The 23081-nt window shown below is 42.8% G+C and overlaps 1 protein-coding gene across 2 annotated transcripts in view; it reads left to right on the top strand.

The window, feature by feature from the left end:
- The window catches only part of LOC106569811 (vasoactive intestinal polypeptide receptor), a 107270-nt gene extending 102409 nt beyond the window's left edge, over positions 1-4861 (top strand). For both annotated transcript variants that reach the window (XM_014141442.3, XM_014141443.3), the window contains one exon: positions 234-4861. In XM_014141442.3, the coding sequence (XP_013996917.2) occupies positions 234-431 (198 nt within the window). In that variant the 3' untranslated portion in view covers positions 432-4861. The remainder of the gene's footprint in view (positions 1-233) is intronic.
- Positions 4862-23081: the final 18220 nt, after the last annotated feature.

Genomic DNA, 23081 nt, shown 5'->3' on the forward strand with positions numbered 1-23081 from the left:
TCCATTTTTCTCACACCGAGAGTCTCATTGTGTCTATCTGTTAGACACAGAAAGAGATAGATAAAGACTAACAGATAGTCTTCTTCATCTATCTCTTTCTGTGTTTATATCTTTTCTGACTTATCCCTCGTGCTGTGTCCTATCTCCTCTCAATCTCTCCCCTTCTGTTTATGTTCCTCTCTTCCTCCCTCTCACGTGCTCTCTCCCTCCTCTCCTACCTCTATCCCCACCAGGTGCAGGGGGAGGTGAAACGTAAGTGGCGAAGGTGGCACATGCAAAGGTTTCTGGGTAAAGGAGACACCAAATACCAGCAGCCCCAGTATCTGGGTAGCAACGGCAACAACTTCAGCACCCAGATCACCATGCTGACCAGGTGTAGCCCCACCACACGTCGAGCTTCCGACTGCCAGGAACACTTCTCTGCTATCTGAGCCCAGCTCTGGGTGGTAACAGAGGGCAGAGAAGAGGAGGCAACAGAGACGTGCTGCACTGAAGTGCTGTTTAGTATTCAGTCAGCACAGCAGAGACCACCAGCCAACCACACACAACAGCAGCAATGATAGGCTTAGATCAGGAATGCCTGCGGTCCCCTTTTGTAAGCTGCGGACCAATTTAACACAATTTATTTTGCTTGTTTTTTGTTTAATTTAGGAAATCAGTTCCCAAGTATTCCTACAAATAAAAAAAAGAGACATCATCGTGTCTCAATGATTGTTATTTTCAAAATCTCTTTTTAGGCTTAGTTGTGGTTGCAGTGTACACATTTTTATATGGGGCAGCAGGTAGCCTAGCGGTTAGAGAGAAGCAAGCCAGCAACCGGAGGTTTGCCAGTTTGAATCCCGGGTCCGACTGGAAAAATCTGTCAAGAAGTGAGCTGGCAACCGAAGGGTTTGCTGGTATCAAGACACTTAACCCCCCACAACAACAGCTCCCCAGGCACTCAGTGTGGTGGCCCTGACACCTCCAAAACCTGTATACTGTATGCATGTATGTATGTATGTGTGTCTTTCGGAGAGGGTTGGGTTAAAAGCGGAAGTTACATTTCAGTTAGACGTTGTTTGACCAATAAAGTGATCTAAAGCTTCATAACTATGTTCTGGTCCTCCAACCAGCCGCAATGACAAAAATCAGCCCACAGCTAAATCTAGTCACCTACTCCCTGGTCTACACTATCTGTGTTTAGTCCAAAAAAACATTCCAGTTCAAATCACCATTGGATATATCTGTGTGTGTATTGAGTGGTGTGTTAGTCTGTGTGGCAGGGTTGAAGTCAATTCCATTTTAATTCTAGTCAATTCAGAAAGTAAAACCATTCAAGAGAATTAGAATTTCAGTGTACTTCCTGAATTAAAAATGGAATTGACCCCAACTCTGCTGTGTGGCTTAAGATAATATTGCTTCATAACTTTACATTGGTCTCATATGCTAGCTACAGAAGCCTGATCCCAGATCTGTAACATATGTGCTTTAGCCAACTTCTTTGTCATACATGTTTGACATGACAACAAATGAACATGTCAGAGAAGTTGGCTAACAGAAGAGCAACAGGTTATGAGCTACGACTAGGTATTAGGCTAGGAGCTAGAACTAGGTAACAGGTTAGGAGCTATAACTAGGTAACAGACTAGGAGCTAGGACTAGGTAAGAGGCTAGGTAACAGGCTAGGAGGTAGGTAACAGGCTAGGAGCTAAGACTAGGTAAGAGGCTAGGTAACAAGCTAGGTAACAGGCTAGGAGCTAGGTAACAGGTCAGGAGCTAGTACCAGGTAACATGCACGGAGCTAGGTAACAGGCTAGGAGCTAGGACTAGGTAACAGACTAGGAGCTTGAACTAGGTAACAGGCTAGGAGCTAGGACTAGGTAACATGCTAGGAACTAAAACTAGGTAACAGGCTAGAAGCTAGGACTAGGTAACAGACTAGGAGCTAGCACTAGTAAACAGGCTAGGAGCTTGGTAACAGACTACGGCCTAGGACTAGGTAACAGGGTAGGACTAGGTAAAAGGCTAGGACTAGGTAACAGACTAGGAGCTTGAACTAGGTAACAGGCTAGGAGCTAGGACTAGTTAACAGGCTAGGAGCTAGGTAACAGGCTAGGACTAGGTAAAAGGCTAGGAACTAGGACTACGTAACAGGCTAGAAGCTAGGTAACAGGCTAGGGGCTAGGCAAAATGTAGGAGCTAGGTAACAGGCTAGGAGCTAGATAACAGGCTATGATCTAGGACTAGGTAACAGGCTAGGAGCTAGGTAACAAGCTAGGAGCTAGGACTAGGTAACAGGCTAGGTGCTACTACTAGGTAATAGGCTAGGAGCTAGGTAACAGGCTAGGAACTAGGAATAGGTAACAGGCTAGGAGCTAGGTAACAGTCTAGGAGCTAGGATTTGGTAACAGACTAGGAGCTAGAACTAGGTAACAGGCTTGGTGCTACTACTAGGTAATAGGCTAGGAGCTAGGTAACAGGCTAGGAGCTAGATAACAGGCTAGGATCTAGGACTAGGTAACAGGCTAGGAGATAGGTAACAGGCTAGGAGCTAGGACTTGGTAACAGGCTAGGAATTAGGAATATGTAACAGACTAGGACTAGGTAACAGGCTAGGAGCTGGGTAACAGGCTAGGAACTAGGACTTGGTAACAGGCTGAACTAGGTAACAGGCTAGGAGCTAGATAACAGGCTAGGAGCTAGGGCTAGGTAACAGGCTAGGAGCTAGGACTAGGTAACAGGCCAGGAGCTGGGACTATGTAACAGGCTAGGACTATGTAACAGGTTAGGAGCTAGGTAACAGGCTAGGAGCTAGGACTAGGTAACAGGCTAGGAGTTAGGACTAGGTAACAGGCTACGACTAGGTAACAGGCTACGACTAGCTTGCAGGGTATGAGCTAGGTAACAGGCTAGGAGCTTTGGCTAGGTAACAGGCTAGGAGCTAGGTAAAAAGCTAGGAGCTAGATAACAATCTAGGAGCTTGGACAAGGTAACAGGCTAGGAGTTGGGATGAGGTTACAGGCTAGGTTACAGGAGAAGGTGTGTGAGAAAGGCAAAGCCCATTAAACTGGAAATGTTCCTGTTAGGTGAAAACGTATTGAAACTCAACCCACAGAAGTTCACATCCAGATACAGTATATTAATAGTTTAACCAACCACAGAGCAACATTGATTTTAGAGGTCAACATTTAGTGGTTAACATTCCAGTTAAGGGATTTAAGTGACGCACAACAGGGAGTTAAAACATAATATTATTCTAGTTTTTCCATCGTTTTCTCATTGATGGATGCATAGGAGAGCTTTGGGAGCCATACCACCTGTAGGAATGAGTGTCAAGAGAAACAGAGCATTAAATAAAAGGACTCGGGTTCACACAGTGCTACTTAAAACCTTATGCTGGTAGCTAGGGGACCAGTCTTAAAGACGCACTCCAGGCTCCTTTTCTCCTCATTTACTTAAAAAGGCGATCAATGGGTTGTCTAGGTATGACATGACATCACACAAGTGGTGGTGGGGGGGTCCTTTTCTCTTTTGATCCCACAAGTAAGGGGGGGGGGGGGGGGGGGGGCATCAGACCAACTTCTTCAATGGCCTACTCCTTGAAGTTTGCATTTAAAAAAATATTTTCTCTTTAAGTGTGTGTACATTATTGTATTTATACATGGGATATTTTGTTTTTCACAGAAAAAAAGTTTTACAAAAATAGCTGAAGAGATTCTTTAAGCTGTTTATTAAACCACTACCAGACTGATTGACTGGCTGGGCTGGCCAGTTCACGTTACTCAACTTTAGAATTACACGTTGTCCATGTGGCAGCATCTACATTGGAAGGATCTTAAAGTGAAATGTTATCCACGTGGTCTAGTCTATATTGGAAGCATCTGGTCTGGTCCCTTATCTATCTAGTATCCAGCTTTCCATGATCAACCAGAGGTTTAGCCTTTGATGAAGACACTTTTATGTACCAGAATTATGTTGTGTTGAAATATAGCTGGATAACATTCCAAGAAAAGAAGCTTATAGTTTTCATAGAATTTATGTGTGGGATTGAAGCGCAGATGTTTTCATTGTAAGGCAGAGTCTCTTAGTGCATAGTTTGGTGTGCAGACAGTCAGGTATTTTTAAGTCTTGCTCTTACATTTCCCTCAACCGCCCCCCCCCCCCCATTAAAAAAAAGCCAATAGTATTGCGTTTCAGTACAGATGCACCTGTATGTGTTTTTCGTTCACAACTTCAACTTATCCACTAAAGATCATAAGTGGGAAGACCAGGCGGTTAGCCATGGCGTTTAGCCATATGGTGAAGTGATGGGGGGCGTAAAATGTTTAAAAGTTTCCTCCCATAGCTCCTAACCTGTTGCCACCTCTACGAGGTAAGATATTTGATTTCAATGGTACTGAATTGTTTCCCACTTGGTTTCTAAAACCTTTCAGAAATCTGTGTTGTTTACCTTGTTGAATTTCATTGTACATGTGAATACGTGAACGTACCTCTCACTAAAAATGTCATACAATTGTTCCAGCTATGGTGAAGCTACATATACAGTAGGAATGAAGTACATTTTTATCATGTGTTTTATTGTGGTTATTTACAGTTCTCAGGTGATGACTGGATTTCAATGCATATCATGTATTATGTCATTATTTTTAAGTTAGTATTTGTGTTATGCGTTCAGTTGTATTATTTTAAACACACTGTATTGATATTCTCTGTCATTTGATAGAATATCTACAAGAATAATTATATTCGACATTCTATGGAATGCTTTGGAACATTCCGAACAACACAAAAACTGGTGTAAGCAAGTGTTTTGTAAATATTGTGCAATTCTGCTTTTGGATTCAGTTTAAATTATGTTCTAGTAAAGACAGAAGCAATGAAACCCTTTGTGTTTTCTTCTGTCGGAAACATCTATGTTCTCTAGTCCTCACATATACAACCAGGGAACATGATGACAAATAGATTACTTATCTCAATATATAAATTATATTTGTGATAGAGATAGTGGCTCCTTAACCTGTGTCAGGCGACCTATTGTTGTCCATAGTATTTACACATCCTTGTATATATTGAATACTTTCTACACTAGTGTACATTTGAACTGTCAAGGCTTAAAAAAGTTAACCTGGTTATTAACTGAACAAAACTAGCCTTGAATCCACACGGTAACTTTCTAAAGCAATAGTGAAACAGAGCATGGATTTAGTGTGGATTCCAGGCAGGAAGAAAATACTAGTCACATTTTATTCAACAGCAGTAGCATAACATTTGATTTGATTTGGGGTTGAGGTCAGGGCTCTGTGCAGGCCAGTCAAGTTCTTCTACACCGATCTTGACAAACCATTTCTGTATAGACCTCGCTTTGTGCATGGGGGCATTGTAATGCTGAAACAGGAAAGGGCCTTACCCAAACTGTTGCCACAAAGTTGGAAGCACAGAATCATCTAGAACGTATGCTGTAGAGTTAAGATTTCTGTTCACTGGAACTAAGGGGACCTAGCCCGAATCATTAAAAACAGCCATAGACCATTATTCCTCCTCCACACCAAACTTTACAGGTGGCACTATGCATTGGGGCAGGTAGCATTCTCCAGGTATCCGCCAAACCCAGATTCGTCCGTCAGACTGACATGGTGAAGCGTGATTCTTCACTCCAGAGAATGCGTTTCCACTGCTCCAGAGTCCAATGGCGGCAAGATTTATACCACTCCAGCTGACGCTTGGCATTGCACATGGTGATCTTAGGCTTGGCCTTTGCTTCCAGAGGCAGTTTGGAACTCGGTAGTGAGTGTTGCAACCGAGGACAGACGATTTTTACGAGCTACGCGGTTCAGCACTTGGCGGTCCCGTTCTGTGAGCTTGTGTGGCCCACCACTTTGCGGCTGAGCCGTTGTTGCTCCTAGACCTTTCCACTTCACAATAACAGCACTTACAGTTGACAGGGGCAGCTCAAGCAGGGCAGATTTTGACTAACTGACTTGTTGGAAAGGTTGCATCCTATGACGGTGCCATGCTGAAGGTCACTGAGCTCTTCAGTAAGGCCATTCTGCTGCCAATGTTTGTCTTTGGAGATTGCATGACTGTGTGCTCGATTTTATACATCTGTCAGCAACGGTTGTGGCTGAAATAATCAAATCCACTAAAAGTTGCATCCATATACTTTTGTATATGTAGTGTAGCTATACACTTAATATGAAGGGGTGTCTACATACTGCTGTATACATTCTGTATAGCCCTCTACCACCCCATCGACAAGCTAACCACCTGTCACTGGTTTCATTAGGAAATGCATCAGTGGCGTTGTCATCACAGTGTAGGATTGCTGCTTCCTCAATAAAAGCCCTGGATTAACACAGAGGTTGGAGCTAAACTAAAGGACAGGGCTACTGCACACAGAGCTAACGCAGACAACCCTGAGGCTATGGCTAAAGACAGGAACAAGTACAGGAAGTCCCGCTATGACCTCTGCAGAGTCATCAAACGAGCAAAAGGACAATACAGGAATAAGGTCGAATCATAATATACAAGCTCCGCTGCCCGTCGCATGTGGCAGGGGCTACAGTCCATAACGGATGCCAAAAAAAGACCCAGCCGTGATCTGCCTAACAATGCCTTTACCAGATGAACTCATTTTATGCACCAGCAAGACCACGGGGCCTGACGATATTCCAGGGCGCGTTCTAAGAGCAAGCACAAAATAACTGGCAGGCATATTTCAACCTCTCCTTGTCCGAGTCTGTAATCCCCATGTTTTCAGATGACCACCATCATTCCTGTTCCCAAGAACTCTAAAGGTCTGCTTCCAACTCACACTCTCAAACACGTAGATCCCCTGTACGCAGCTCACTTTCCAGATCCCAATCACCTGTTCACACACCTGTATGTCATTATCACACACTATTTAGTTCTGTTCTTTGCACCACATCATTGTGAGGTATTGTTTGTTTTGTGACACACTTCTATTCGGAGCTCTGTTTTTCCCATAATTTACTCCTCCCGTGTTTTTGCCTGCCTCACAAACGACAACTTTGCCTATTCACTGCCTGTACTTTAGCCTATCGGATTTCTGTTATCTACCTATTGCCTGATCTCCCAGACGATGTTACTAGCCTTGTCCTTGCCTGTACTTTTGCCTTCATATGCAGGACCCCCTGCGTATGACCTTCTGCCTGCCCCTGAACCCAGGTACCTGCCTCCTCCTGTGGTCCTTTACAATAAACACCTGCACCAACTCTCTGTCTCCCATCGTGTTCATTACAGAATACCTCACCTAAAACAACAGATGGATTCAGCGGAGCTGCAACTACGTCTATCCCAACAAGAGGAACGAACCGAAGAACACTGCGACCTCCTTCGCCAGCCCCTCCTGCTTCACCGATTATTAGGTGCCACAGCCTCCTCTCGTTCATCACTCCCATATCCATTTATAATAAATACGACGGCTCCCCAGGGAAATGTCAAGGATTTCTCATGCAGTATAACCTGTACATAGACCATCCCCCCGCTGACTACACCTCTGACAAAGACAGGGTGGACTCATCTCCCTACTCACAGGCAAAGCTCTGGATTGGGTCATAGCCTTGTGGGCCGCTCAAAGTTCTGATCTGTCCTCTTCAAGGAGGTGTTAGACCATTCAGCTTCAGGTCGTCACACCGGGGACCTGTTATGTGAGCTACGACAGGGTCATCGCTCCAACACTGAGTATGCCCTTGAGTTCCGTACCATGGCTGCCGGCAGTGGATGGAGTGAACCAGCTCTCCTTACAGTCTACCGGAGGGGTTTTAATCGGGAGTTACAGACTGAACTGGCCTGCAGAGGAGATTTAACAGACCTAAACCAATACATGGCCTGCGAGTCTTCCACGACCTTCTCTCGTCCACCACGGTCCAATAGCCCCGAACCCATACAACTCGGCCGCACCCCTCTCACGCCTGCTGAGAGACACCGGAGGTTACGTGAAAACCTGTTCCTCTATTGAGTAACCCCCAACTCAATAGCTGTCCGATTCCCCCCCCCCCCTCCCCACGAAGGGGTGACCACAACCACTCCACTTCCGCCCGGGTAAGCGCCTCTACGCTTTTGAATATTACCAAAAGGCAGCTCTTCTTTCTGCTAATGGGGTCACTCAGTTTGTGGGGGGACTAGTGGACTTGGGGGGCCACAGTTAATTTCATTTACGAATAATTGGTACAACAGTTAAGAGTCAAACTAATCCCTGTTAATCCTCCCTTTAGGATTAATGCGCTGGACGGACAACCTCTCAGATCTGGTCTTTTGACTCGCATGATGGAAAGTATCACCCTTCAGATTGGCCTCCTTCACTCTGAGGTCATTAAGTTAATGGTGTTGTCTTCGCCTAAAGAACCCCTCATCCTCGGTCACCCCTGGCTAAGCCTTCATGACCCTGCCATCTCCAGGCGGTAAGGGGAACTGCTGTCATGGTCTCCCGTCTGTTTTAAGAACTGCTTCAGTCTACCCTGTTGAGCCACCTCTATAGAAGGATCGGAGTCTGCCATTACAACCCACATCCCGCCTGTATATGCCCAGTTCCTGAGTGTCTTCAGCAAGAAAATGACGTCCATTCTGGCCACTCATCGCCTGGAGGACTGCGCGATCGACCTCCTTCCTGGGACATCGCCCCCTAAGGGTCGGATCTACCCCTTGTCCATCCAAGAGAATGAGGCTATGGACACCTACATATATAGAAGAGGCCCTCGACATGGGATTCATCCATCCATCCATGTTTCCGGCTTCATCCAGTTTCTTTTTTGTGAAAAAAAAGGATGGTTGTCTCCGTCCCTGCATAGATTACCGACCCCTCAATGACCATACCATCAAGAATCGCTTCCCTCTTCCTCTGATTCTGGCCACACTAAAACAGGTTGGACTCTAAACTAGACCTACATAGTGCTTACAACCTGGTCCGTATCCGAAGTGGGGATGAGTAGAAGATGGTGTTCATCACCGCTAGGGGTCACTACGAATACCTGGTTATGCCCTACGGTCTCACCAATGCTCCCGCAGTCTTCCAGTCCTTCATGAATTAAGTTTTCCAGGACATGATCAACCAGTTCCTCATCGTGTACATTGACGATATCTTGATCTACTCTCCCTCCATTGCAGAACACGTACAACATGTGCAACAGGTCCTCCAATGGCTACAGGACTACCATCTTTATGTCAAGGCTGAGAAGAGCGCCTTTTACGTTACTACGGTAACCTTCCTAGGGTTCGTGTTGACACCAGGAGGGGTCAACATGGACAAAGGCAAAGTCACAGCCGTGCTTAACTGGCCCAAACCTACTACCGTAAAGGATCTACAACGTTTCCTAGGATTCGAACCAGGGTGTCTGTAGTGATGCCTCAAGAACATAAGTATTCAGTATTCATGTTAAACAAATCAAAATGTATTTTATATTTGAGATTCTTCAAAGTAGCCACCCTTTGCCTTGATGACAGCTTTGCACACTCTTGGCATTCTCTTAACCAGGTTCACCTGGAATACTTTTCCAACAGTCTTGAAGGAGTTCCCACATTCCCATAGCCTCTGAATGGGATGATTACAGTGGAAATTTTAGCATGTAAATCTTGGTGGGGCAAACTCAACAAAAACATGTTTTTATGCATGCCTGCAAAGCAGGCACCACAACACTAAACACCACAACACTAAACAATATATTTGTCACGCCTGCTCCAGCTCCCCCTCTCTGGCGCTGAAGGGTGCCAGGCTGCCCTTCATTACGCACACCTGTCACCATCATTACGCGCAGCAGCACTCATTGGACTCACCTGGACTCCTTCCCTTCGTTGACTGCCCCGTCTATATGTGTTTGTTCCTCAGTTGGTTCCCCGTGTCAGCATTATTGTCATTAATGTCGTTATTTTTCCTTGCCCAGATGCTGTTCCTGTTCTGTTTCATGTCTGTTGTTTATTAAATGCTCACTCCCTGTACTTGCTTCTCGTCGCCCTGCGTCGATCCTTACAATATTAATTGCACTGTAACAGTGACAAACACTCACACAAACTGTTAGGGCCTACATAAAGCTGTCTCAACAGCAGAGCTTTATTTTCAGCACCATGGAGTTAATCCTTACTACCGCTACACCTGGCTATCAGCGGAACCTTGTTTGGCAGCAAAACAGTTCATTCAGCCTCATTTACTGCCTTTTTAAAAACATAGCTGATATGGCTGACTGACTTAAACAAATGTGGTTTCCACTGACAAGTGAGATGTACAAACTATGGCATAAGGGAACGATGAGGGGACAAGAGGCAATCCGTAATTTTGATTAAGGCATTAATGAGCGAGTTAAGACGGACTTAGTCAATATAACAATTTGTTCAGCACTTTTGAAATGTACAGAAACAGATTTCAGATTGTGGGCCGTTCTTACAGTATTCTCCCTGTACAGCAACTCAGAACTGTAGGATAAATAAAGGGGGCATATAAGCAGAAAATGAAAGCTCTTACAATATTTAATGATGACATTTATCTAAAACAGGCTATAGGCTACATGTGCACCACCAAGTCAGAACAGTATGCTAAGTTATGAGGAGGGAAAGGGACCAAATTATTAGGGTGAGGCACATAGGCTACTAACAGCTTACTACACATCATACACTTAGTATTACTTTCTTAGCTACAGTATACATATCTCCCTAGCATATTACATCATTTATGCAGCAGCATACAATACATTTTTGGACTCAACGTTGTGCTGTGCTCACTTGAACAGGGAGGTCTGAGATTTCCCAGTTCCGAGTTTCCAGTTGTTTTGAATGTGGCAAAAGTCATGCTGGATTGATAGTATGGCTAATGTATTAAACCTTTTCTGGCCATGGTGTTGCATGTTAATGTTTATCCTTTTAAGCTTGGAAAAGAGACCATTAAACCCAGATTTGAACCACACACCCTCTCCATCGAATAGCAGGCAGGGGAAGCAAAATAGTGATTGCTTTTGCAACACTTGCACTCATTGTTGAATTTGCGATTTCCAACTTGTGTAATGTTTAAGACCAATGGCCAATGAGCACCGATACATTTTTATCTATAATTTCTCTTCATATGACAAGGTTTGAAAAGGATATTCCAGTAGATTGTCGACGTGATTCATGATGATGACTGCAAGACTGCAAGTAAGATTTTGAAAGTATGACGCTGACATGATCAGTCCAATCAAAGCTACGGTAGATAATAACGTGATTTGACATGATTTTATCTGTGGCCAATGTCCTTGAGCCTTCTTGGAAGGGCACTTCTAATGTAACTATGGCAACACCCAAGGAGCTTGAACTTTCTAGCTCTCCCTGTAGATTTGGCGGTGATGTAATGTCCCCATGAATTACAGAACACAGCCAATCACGGCGCAACTAGAGAAAATGACCAACCCCTATGCGTTGTATGTTCTGCTGTCTGCCTCTCCACAACAGAAAGCACTGAGCTAGGCTGAAACACCTACATTTTTGGAGCTGCCTTACTCAAGAAAGCAAAAAAGAGACCACGTTTGTATGCGACTTTATTAACTGAAGGAATTATTTTTACATTATTTGCTAACTGATATGTGACACGTATTGTTAATGCCTAAATGACATACAAAACAGGCAGCCAAAATAAATAAATAATAATAATCATATAATTTTGTATTTTTTGCTAAACAGGTGGTGTTCAAAACAGGTAGGTTTTGACCCACCTGCCCTGAACGATTGGTCGCCACTTGATGATCAGATAGGAATTCAAGTCAGGTAACATTTTTACTACGACTAGAAAACGCATCACAGACTGTTTTTATCTAAATGGATGATAGTTGGTGTCCGTATAGTCGAGACATGGTGGCTCGGCAGACAGCCCAAATGTACGTACATGTACATTTTATGGTTGTCCTCACATACAGTATCGCCCCTTCAGGATCAAATCAAAGTTGGAATTCTGTATTTCTTTATTTTTTATCACAGTAAAAATAGTCTTTGGACTATTTGATAAGGATCATTTGATTTTCTGATAAAATATATTATATTACAGGACAAAGGTAGAAGTTTAGATACAATCTCACATGTTTTATCTGTTTAAGGAAATTGGTGGCTAGGCAGACAGCCCAAATGTACATGTACATTTTATGGTTGTTCTCAGATAAAGTATCGCCCCTTCAGGAGCAAATCAAACTTGGAATTCTGAATAAATGTTTATCACAGTAAAAATAGTCTTTGGACTCCACCAAAGATCATTTGATTTTCTGATGAAAAAAATATTATATTACAGGATAAAGGTGGAAGTTAAGATACAATCTCACACGTTTTACCTGTTTAATGAAATGAGACACAGACTTTCACTGACTGACTTTCAAATCACAGAAGCCATCAATGTGGCTGGATAAGAGCCTTGAAAACATTGGATGTCTCCATTTAAAATATCTAGTTATACAACACATGAGCTTCTGATTCAACTGTGTCTTTATTAGAACAAGTACGTAAACAAGATGTCAAATTATGATTTTGTCGCCTGTTTCATTTTTACTAACCCCCTAAAAAGCAGGAGAATTCTAGTATCCATGAATGTTTTAAAGAATCTTGGAGAGCATCCTAAGACTTCTAAAAGTAATTATTTAAGGACTTGTTTGGCAGCTGGCTTGCTCACTAAGAGCCATACTTTCTCCCAAGTGTACAGCCCCATCCCCCTCTTCTTTCTCCTGTCCTCTCTCCTGCTTTCTCCCCTCTCTCCTCACTCTCTCCCCTACCCTCCTGTCCTCACTCTCTCCCCTACCCTCCTGTCCTCTCTCCTGACTCTCGCCTCACTCTCTCCCTTACCCTCCTTTCTCCCCTCTCTCTCTCCCCTACCCTCCTGTCCTCTCTCCTCACTCTCTCCCCTCTCTCCTCACTCTCTCCCCTACCCTCCTTTCTCCCATAACTCTCTCCCCTCACTCTCTCCCCTACCCTCCTTTCTCCCCTCTCTCCTGACTCTCTCCCCTACCCTCCTGTCCTCTCAATCAAACAATGTACCTCCAATGCACTCATACGCACACACACACACGCGCACACACACCCTCCTTTCTGTTACAGTCTAGCTCCAACTAAGGAAGGTAAATCCAACAATCAAATCCAGTTTTACTGAAATCACTGGAAATATGCTGAATGAGCCTAAGAGCCAGTCAAATATGAAAAAGTTTAAACAATCATTCAAATAGCCAGATCATCTTTGAATGCAGGGCACAGGTTGTTTATACTGGTTGATGTGCCCCAAGGTACCTTGGATTCACACAAAACACAATGTCACTGCCAAAGACTCCAAGCACTGAAGAAAATGTTCAGAGTGTCAATATAATCAAGACTTGGTGTGAAACTTCTTGTTATCAACATTATTATATGAACAATAATGAACAGCTTTGAAGTAAATAAGCAGGCTTATACTAGTTTACAGTGTTATTGTTTATATAATGTGGTTTATATTGATCAATCCAAGTGGTATTAAAATCCCAGTCACAATTTTGTTTATTGATTTAACCCTTATTTTACCAGGTAAGTTGACTGAGAACACATTCTCATTTACAGCAACGACCTGGGGAATGGTTACATGGGGGGATGAATGAGCCAATTGGACGCCATACAATACAGAGATTACATAAGGAGTATGTGTTAGTGCCCAAATCGGTATAATCTAATCTAACCTGCATCATCTGAGGGTGTAGACAGCATCACTAATACCTCCTCTTCCCTGTGGCTCAGTTGGTAGAGCACGGTGTTTGCAATGACAGGGTTGTGGGTTTCATTCCCACGGGTGGGCTAGTATAATTCTTTTTTTTTTTTTTATGCATGAAATGAAATGTATGCATTCACTACTGTAAGTCGCTCTGGATAAGAGTGTCTGCTAAATGACTTAAATGTAAAAAATGAATCAGTTGGCTGAAACCATACTGCTTTAGACAGACCATACTGTAAAAACATGGGACATGGGACAGCGAATATATCCAACCACACAGTGAGGAATTTGTTATGCTGTGCAGATGAGGCTAATCCAAGGGGGACCGTGGGTAATATCATCAGTTATCAAAATGGAAGACTCATCCCACTGGGCACAAACTGGTTGTTTCAACATAATTTGTCAATGTATTATGACGTGGAATCTATGTGGGGTATACATTGGATTTGTTTTGAGGGTGAAATCTCTCCTCGCTCTCTTGTCTTTGTTCAACCAGTTGACCTGCCTTATCAACCCTTCCCTCCTCAAAGTATGTCATTTAGAAATGTAGGTTTCCCTCTAGCAGTTAAGCCTAGAGGTTAAGAGCATTGGGCCAGTAACAGAAAGGTTGCTAGTTCAAATCCCCGTGCCAGCAAGGTGGAAAAATCTGCCTTTTGCCCTTCTGCAGTTAACCCCCAACAATAACTGCTCTCCAGGCGCCGAAGACATAGTTAGAGAGTATCGGCGTCTGCTGGATACTCCAGGCATGGTGTGTTCAATTTTTTACAAAAACATTAGACTTGAATTTGATTCTGTTTACTATGATTAACTAGCTTGGCTGATGCGACCCAAGTGACTCACAGCACATGCGACCCAAGTGACTCACAGCTGTTTGTTAATGCAATATTTGCTCAAATTTTGCGACAGGGTTTAATTGCTTCTCTCAAATGTAATTTTTTTAACATTTGACCTCTCATTGTTTGAATTTGAAAATCCAACCATTGTAACAGAAGGGGAGCGAGAAGGGCTGAGTGTGGCTGTGGGTGTTTGAGTGAGAAAGACACAGAGGAGAGCCAACCAGTAAAAGCATAGCCTCCTTTCATTATCAATGCATTGTGCCGGTCAGGAGGACTTCCAGAGTTAGGTGTAATCCAGGCTAATGATTAAACTGCAATGGAAAAGTAATTGTTTGTCTGCTTCACTACCGATTGCTCTGAGCCTTCTCAATTTCTCAACTTCTCAATCCTCCTCTCCACCCTCTCCGCGCGGCTCACGCTTGGATTGCGTCCTACCTGACAGGTCGCTCCTACCAGGTGGCGTGGCGAGAATCTGTCTCCGCACCATGCGCTCTCACCACTGGTGTCCCCCAGGGCTCTGTTCTAGGCCCTCTCCTATTCTCGCTATACACCAAGTCACTTGGCTCTGTCATATCCTCACATGGTCTCTCCTATCATTGCTATGCAGACGACACACAATTAATCTTCTCCTTTCCCCCTTCTGATAACCAGGCGGCGAATCGCATCTCTGCATGTCTGTCAGACATATCAGTGTGGATGACGGATCACCAGCTCAAGCTGAACCTCGGCAAGACGGAGCTGCTCTTCCTCCTGGGGAAGGACTGCCCGTTCCATGATCTCGCCATCACGGTTGACAACTCCCTTGTGTCCTCCTCCCAGAGTGCTAAGAACCTTGGCGTGATCCTGGACAACACCCTGTCGTTCTCCACTAACATCAAGGCGGTGACCCGATCCTGTAGGTTCATGCTCTACAACATTCGCAGAGTACGACCCTGCCTCACACAGGAAGCGGCGCAGGTCCTAATCCAGGCACTTGTCATCTCCCGTCTGGATTACTGCAACTCGCTGTTGGCTGGGCTCCCTGCCTGTGCCATTAAACCCCTACAACTCATCCAGAACGCCGCAGCCCGTCTGGTGTTCAACCTTCCCAAGTTCTCTCACGTCACCCCGCTCCTCCGCTCTCTCCACTGGCTTCCAGTTGAAGCTCGCATCCGCTACAAGACCATGGTGATTGCCTACGGAGCTGTGAAGGGAACGGCACCTCCATACCTTCAGGCTCTGATCAGGCCCTACACCCAAACAAGGGCACTGCGTTCATCCACCACTGGCCTGCTGGCCCCCCTACCTCTGAGGAAGCACAGTTCCCGCTCAACCCAGTCAAAACTGTTCGCTGCTCTGGCACCCCAATGGTGGAACAAGCTCCCTCACGACGCCAGGACAGCGGAGTCAATCACCACCTTCCGGAGACACCTGAAACCCCACCTCTTTAAGGAATACCTAGGATAGGATAAAGTAATCCTTCTAACCCCCCCCCCCCCCTTAAAAGATTTAGATGCACTATTGTAAAGTGGTTGTTCCACTGGATATCATAAGGTGAATGCACCATTTTGTAAGTCGCTCTGGATAAGAGCGTCTGCTAAATGACTTAAATGTAATGTAAATGTAAAATTTAAAACCCAGCGTTCTCAGGGGGAAATTGGATCACGGACTTCAAGGACAAAAAGACATTGCTTTGCAGGTCTAGTTTGAAATTACCCTTCTGGTGGTGTCTCAGATGCTAATTTCTTTTTAAATCCTGAAACAATCAAGTTATTCACTAAACATTCTCCTCTCTAGATATACAAGGTGACATGGCTTTAAGATTCTGCCAGTGGTCCTCCCAACACCATGCTACAAATATTGTCAGGAAGACGATTCCGACCCAGCATCGAAGAGACCAGAAAGTCCTTCATTGACTTGCAGCCCGTAGGTTTAAATAGTGGATAGGCATGGGGAGGCATAGGGAGATTGATGGGGAAATTAGATGATAGCATTTACAAACCTCGAATGAAAGGAACAGCATGCAAAAAAATCAGTTATGCATAACTGCACACTCCAAGACATTGTTGTGTAAATGAACCTATGAGCCTCAGCTCCAAATGAATGGAAGATGTAGGCATGAAACTGGGATTGGATGTTTTATATTTATATTTGTAAATGGCTATATGGTATACAAAACAAATTGTGCGCGATGGCATTGTCAGTGTACCTCCATCCTTTGCACAAGTCCTCATATTCAAAATGATGATGATTTATATCTAACAGGTTGGGACCTGCACCAGGCGGAGGCGGAAGTGACCAGACCCTACTAATTTGTGTTGGCTCTTGGGGACTGCTCACAGGTGTTTACAGTCATTAGTGGACAGGCATTGGAGCAAGGTACACTGCGTGGGGCACTGGATGTGTGCTTCAAGTCCTATTACGTGTTTGATATCAACTTTCCCACTGTGCCCCAGCATGGAAATTATTACAGACCACAGTGTATCAGCTGTCAGGTACAGAATCCCCCGCAGTGAGACTGTTGCGAACATGTATTTTTTCAACTGAAAAATATTGATAAGTATCTACTCTTGTATGTAGTGTCAGAAGTGACAGGCAGAAACACATGTGTTTCTGTGAATGAATAGATCAATGGATGGATGAGCCATGAGTGTCTCCCTGATTCAGAGGGGTTGGGTTAAACGTGGAAGACACATTTCAGTTGAATGTATTCAGTTGTGCAACTGACTAGGTATCCCACTTCCCCTTTCCCCTTCATATAGCAATGCTCTTAAGGCACCGTTAATAGCTCTGTTGAAATTGACTTTTTGTTTGTTTTAATGCATTTTTTTGCTTGCTTGCCTTTATGTTGCACATACAACTTCATATATTTATGATTACTATAAAATGAAATGTTTTTTAAACTGGGCTGAAGTGCATTGTGGTACGCTTTCATTCTATCACAACAATTTATTTGAAATACAAAAATGTTATATTTTGGGGATTGTGAAAAGTGCTTTATGATTGAAATACAGTTATTAACTAATAACCGTCATTTGTCCATGTCCTGATCGGCTATGAAAAGCCAACTGACATTTACTCCTGAGGTGCTGACCTGTTGCACCCTCTACAACCACTATGATTATTTTTATCCGACCCTGCTGGTCATCTATGAACATTTGAACATCTTGGCCATGTTCTATTATAATCTCCACCCGGCACAGCCAGAAGAGGACTGGCCACCCCTCATAGCCTGGTTCCTCTCTAGGTTTCTTCCTAGGTTCTGGCCTTTCTAGGGAGTTTTTCCCTAGCCACCGTGCTTCTACACCTGCATTGCTTGCTGTTTGGGTTTTTAGGCTGGGTTTCTGTACAGCACTTTGAGATATCAGCTGATGTAAGAAGGGCTTAATATTTTTTTTGGATTTGATTTGAATTTGAGTAGAGTGATGTGTGTGTGTACTGTCACCTAAGAAAGCTGAAGTGTGTCACTGAATGTGCTAATCTATTAATTAGCTCTGACACTGTCTGATAAGTGGTAATAACACAGATCTGTGTTATTACCACTTAAGACAGACTGTGTCTCACACACGCACGCTTTGTTTTTCTCAGATTGCAATCTGTGTGCACATTAGGCTAATGGTTTGGACTGTTCATAAAATAGAGATCAATTTTAAATCATTCCTATTTTATGAAATCTTATTTTATGAACTAACACACTCATAATAGGGTTTCGTTTTAATGTGATATTTAAAAATATTATACATTCTTGTACATTGTGGACAATTCTCTGATGTGCTGTGATGTATGTTCTGAAATGCAGGCAAAACTAATTAATTATGACATTCAATATTGTATATTGATTGTGTGTATGAAAAGGAGGGGGTGAGATGGTAGAGAAGGCAAACATATATAAGCAAAATTGAAAATAGCATTAATTACATTGAAAATAACCCAAGGGTTACATAAACAAAATGCCCAATGTGTTGTGTCAATCCAACAACCTAATGTGCTGGGTTTATGTTACAACCCAAAACACTGGGTTGGTTTAACTTAGCAATATAGTCTAACTTACCCAGCAGTTTCGTCAAGTGCTCGACCCAAGGCGCTGGGTTACAAGCACAACCCAAACCCGCTGGGTTACAAGCACAACCCAAACCCGCTGGGTTACAAGCACAACCCAAACCAGCTGGGTTGAAATAACCCAACACTGTGGTTGTAAAATATTGTCGAAATTAGCCCAAATTTGATTATTTTTAACCCAGCATTTTGTGTGTAACAGTAATTCATTTTGGAAAAAATAATATGAATTGCCATATTAGGCATAATTCAATTTTTACCTTTTAAGATGGCAAAATAAAATATTTTCAGTGTCCTAATTAGTTTTTTGTTTTATGTTCTGCATTTTCTGATTGTTTTCAGTGCATGCAACAAGCTTCAAACAAAGGACTTCCACATGGCAGCCATCTCCAACTGTTCACTCAAAAATACAATAGTTCTGACCTGGGTATGTTTGGTTTTTGTTTTAATTATCACACATTTGTTAATTATCTTTAAACTTCCATTGGTTGAAATCTATTGCTCAGTTGGCTCATGTAAATAATTCTGTAGTTGCCCATTTAAACATTCTAAGGTCAACATCCCCATAGTGTTCACATTTCTCTCATGTAAATGTTTCAGCTACATAAAAATATGAAATAAACAATTGATTTGGGAAATATCCAGTCTGCTGTATTGATTTTTTTTTTTTTTAAATCTGTTAAGACACTGAATACGTTGTTTGTTTAGTTCTTCTATGAGAAGTTAACTTTACATTTTGTGATTTGGTTAATGTAGATACAACATTTCAATGTTAACACACAGTAACCAAAAACCTGGTCTACAGTGCATTCGGAAAGTATTCAGACCCCTTCGCTTTTTCCACATTTTGTTACGTTACAGCGTTATTGGATTAAATATTTTTCTTCCCTTGTCAATCTACACACAATAGCTCATAATGACAAAGCAAAAATAGGTTTTTAGAAATGTTTTCAAATGTATTAAAAATAAAAACAGAAAAACCTTATTTACTTAAGTATTCAGACCATTTGCTATGAGAATGGAAATTGAGATCAGGTGCATCCTGTTTCCTTGATATGTTTCTATAACTTGATTGGAGTCCACCTGTGGTACATTCAATTGATTTGATTTGGAAAGGTACACACCTGTCTGAATAAGGTCCCACAGTTGACGCTGCATGTCAGAGCAAAAACCAAGCCATGAGGTCGAAGGAATTGTCTGTAGAGCTCTGAAACAGCAGCGTCGAGGCACAGATGTGAGGAAGTGTACCAAAAATTGTCTACAGCATTGAAGGTCCCCAAGAACACAGTGGCCTCCATAATTCTTAAATGGAAAAGGTTTGGAACCACCAAGACTCTTCCTAGAGCTGGCAGTCCGGCCAAACTGAGCAATCAGGGGAGAAGGGCCTTGGTCAGGGAGGTTAGAAAGAACCCGATGATCACTAACAGAGCTCCAGAGTTCCTCTGTGAAGATGGGAGAACCTTCCAGAAGGACAACCATCTCTGCAGCACTCCACCAATCAAGACTTTATGGTAGAGGGGCCAGACGGAAGCCACTCCGCAGTAAAAGGCACATGACAGCCCACTTGGAGTTTGCCAAAAGGGACCTAAAGGACTCTCAGACCATGAGAAACAAGATTCTCTGGTCTGATGAAACCAAGATTGAACACTTTGGCCTGAATGGCAGCGTCACGTCTGGCGGAAACCAGGCACCACTCATCACCTGGCCAATACCATCCCAACGGTAAACCATGGTGGTGGCAGCATCATGCTGTGAGGATTTTTTCAGCGGCAGGGACAGGGAGTCTAGTCAAGATCAAGGGAAAGATGAATGGAGCAAAGGACAGAGAAATCCTTGATGAAAACCTGCTCCAGAGTGCTCTGGACCTCAGACTGGGGCGAAGGTTAACCTTCCAACAGGACAATGACCCTAAGACAATGCAGGAGTGGCAAGTCTCTGAATGTCCTTGAGTGGCCCAGCCAGAGCCCGGACTTGATCCCAATCAATCATCTCTGGAGAGACCTGAAAATAGCTGTGCAGCAACGCTCAGCATCCAACCTGACAAAGTTTGAGAGGATCTGCAGAAAAGAATGGGAGGATCTCCCCAAATACAGGTGTTCCAAACTTGTAGAGTCATATCCAAGAAGACTCGAGGCTGTAATCACTGCCAAAGGTGCTTCAAAGTACTGAGTAAGGGGTTTGAATACTTCTGTAGATGTAATATCACTTTTGAATTTGTAATATATTTGCTAAAATTTCTAAACACCTATTTTTGCATTGTCATTATGGGGTATTGTGTTTAGATTGATGAGGGAAAAAACGATTTAATCCATTTTAGAATAAGGCTGTAACGTAACAAAATTTGGAAAAAGTGAAGGGGTCTGAATACTTTCCGAATGCACAGTATTTTACATATTCTTGCAGAGTTTGCAGCAAACAGTAGAATGTTCACCACAAGTTTACCAGAACTTCACAAGTTTACCAAGTTCACAGTTTGCCCAAAAACGAATCTGCATGTGAAAATATGAGCTCGCTGCAAATTTGTGACAAATTGGCCAAAGGTTTTCCACAACTGTTTGTCAGATGCCATTTTTTTCAGTAAGGGCTGTCGCATGTTCTCATTGTCATGGCAACCAGGCAGGAAGCAGGATGACATGGTCAAATGAGGGCAAGGTGATAAAAACAATAATGAAATTACAAAATGGTACAGTTTCCTTCATTGTTAACAACAGGCTAAATATAGCTGTTTAACCAGCACAATGTTATGCTGTATCTAACAAGGTGTTACATTGATACATTCTAAACCCTCAGGTGGCTGGACAGGCCACAGGAGATTAGCTTACTTTTCTGTCACGTTCGTCGTAAAGATGGGACCAAAGTGCAGCGGGAATGTGTGAACTCATCTTCTTTTATTGAAGGAAAGTGAACACAAAACAAAATAACAAACAATGACGACGAAGACAGTCCTGTCAGGCTAAACACTAAACATGGAACAACTACCCACAAAAACCCATGAAAAAACACCCCTACTAAATAGGACTTTCAATTAGAGACAACGAGGAACAGCTGCCTCCAATTGAAGGTCAACCCAATAAACTAAACATAGAAATAGAAAAACTAGAATGAACATAGAAATATACTAACATAGAACATTAACCAAAAAACACCGAAACACATAAAACAAACACCCCCTGCCACGTCCTGACCAAACTACAATAACAAATAACCCCTTTACTGGTCAGGACGTGACATTTTCTGAGTTCTGACTAAGTCACTTGGAAGTATTGGGAAGACATTGAAGTCACAGTTTTATTTCCAGTCATTTCAACTAATCAAAATAATATAAACCTTTTAATTTGGAAGAATATAACTTATAAATGAATTCATGAAATTAGAACAACCTTCTTTTATGATAGCTAAGACCCCATTAGTTTCACACAGTGTGAGTCTGATGTAATGGGGAGCCTGTAAATATACTGAGTGTTGTTTTTTTTGGTTGCTGATTTTAGTTGAGAATGAGTTTAAAATAATCAAAGTTGAGAAGATCTCGTATGTATTTTGTGATTGCACTTAATTCAAAGATGTCATATGGTTGTTTGTTTGTATGATGATGATGACATATGAAAATCTTCCAGGATACTTAAGGTATCTGTTTTGTATTACACGTTATATTTTCCATTTCAGAAGACTGTATTACAGAGTTATCAGGTGAGGAAATGTTTCAGGAATGGTAATGCGTCAGCGATACATTTTTCAACCAATTTCTTCTCTTCCATATTTTTTTTTTCTGAGCTCAAGGCTATATGACCCAGCGTCATCTTTCAGATCAGAAAGCGCTGTACTCAGAATGATGCAGTCACAATGACCAAGAACTTAAGACTTCAAGGACACAAGGATGATTCAAACTGAATGAATCTATACCCGAGTCATACCGAGCTGAAAAGTAAGACTGGCCAAAAAAATAAAAAATAAAATAAAAAAAATGTTATATGGAACCTTAGACAATCAATATGAAACAAAGCATAGCAAACGGAATAAACTAAACTATTTGGCAGCATGTAAAGATTAATGCCCAAGCAATGACTAAGTGCATGTTTCTGACTCTCCATAACAGGTGAGTTGATGGGCAATTAGTCTCGCTTCACCAAACTCACCGGTCTACTAGCAGCCAACAAGAACATGGTGGTATATGATTTATGAAACACAAGGACACATGTCTTCACTGCTGTCTGGCTTTGCTTCTGAGCCCAGGCAGGAGAAATAGAGCATGTCATTCCACATCAAAGCAGGGCCTATCCTGTCTAACTCTACTGTAGATCAGCGTCTTTTTCAACTCACAAGGCTTCATCCTCTAACCATTACAAGACTCACTGGGTGTGGCCCAAATTGGAACCCAATGGCCTTATTGTGGCCTTAAGCTCCACAGGGAACGAAGACAAGTTAGTGGCTACGTCTCATTGGTCAAAAAGTAGTGGATTCCTTTGGGTAGCCATTAACTCTTTCTTCGTTCCCTGTGGAGCATTACGCAACAATAAGTCCATGCCATCCTAACAGATCTATCT

Source organism: Salmo salar, chromosome 14 (assembly GCF_965601325.2).
Source record: "Salmo salar chromosome 14, fSalSal1, whole genome shotgun sequence".
NCBI lineage: Eukaryota > Metazoa > Chordata > Actinopteri > Salmoniformes > Salmonidae > Salmo > Salmo salar.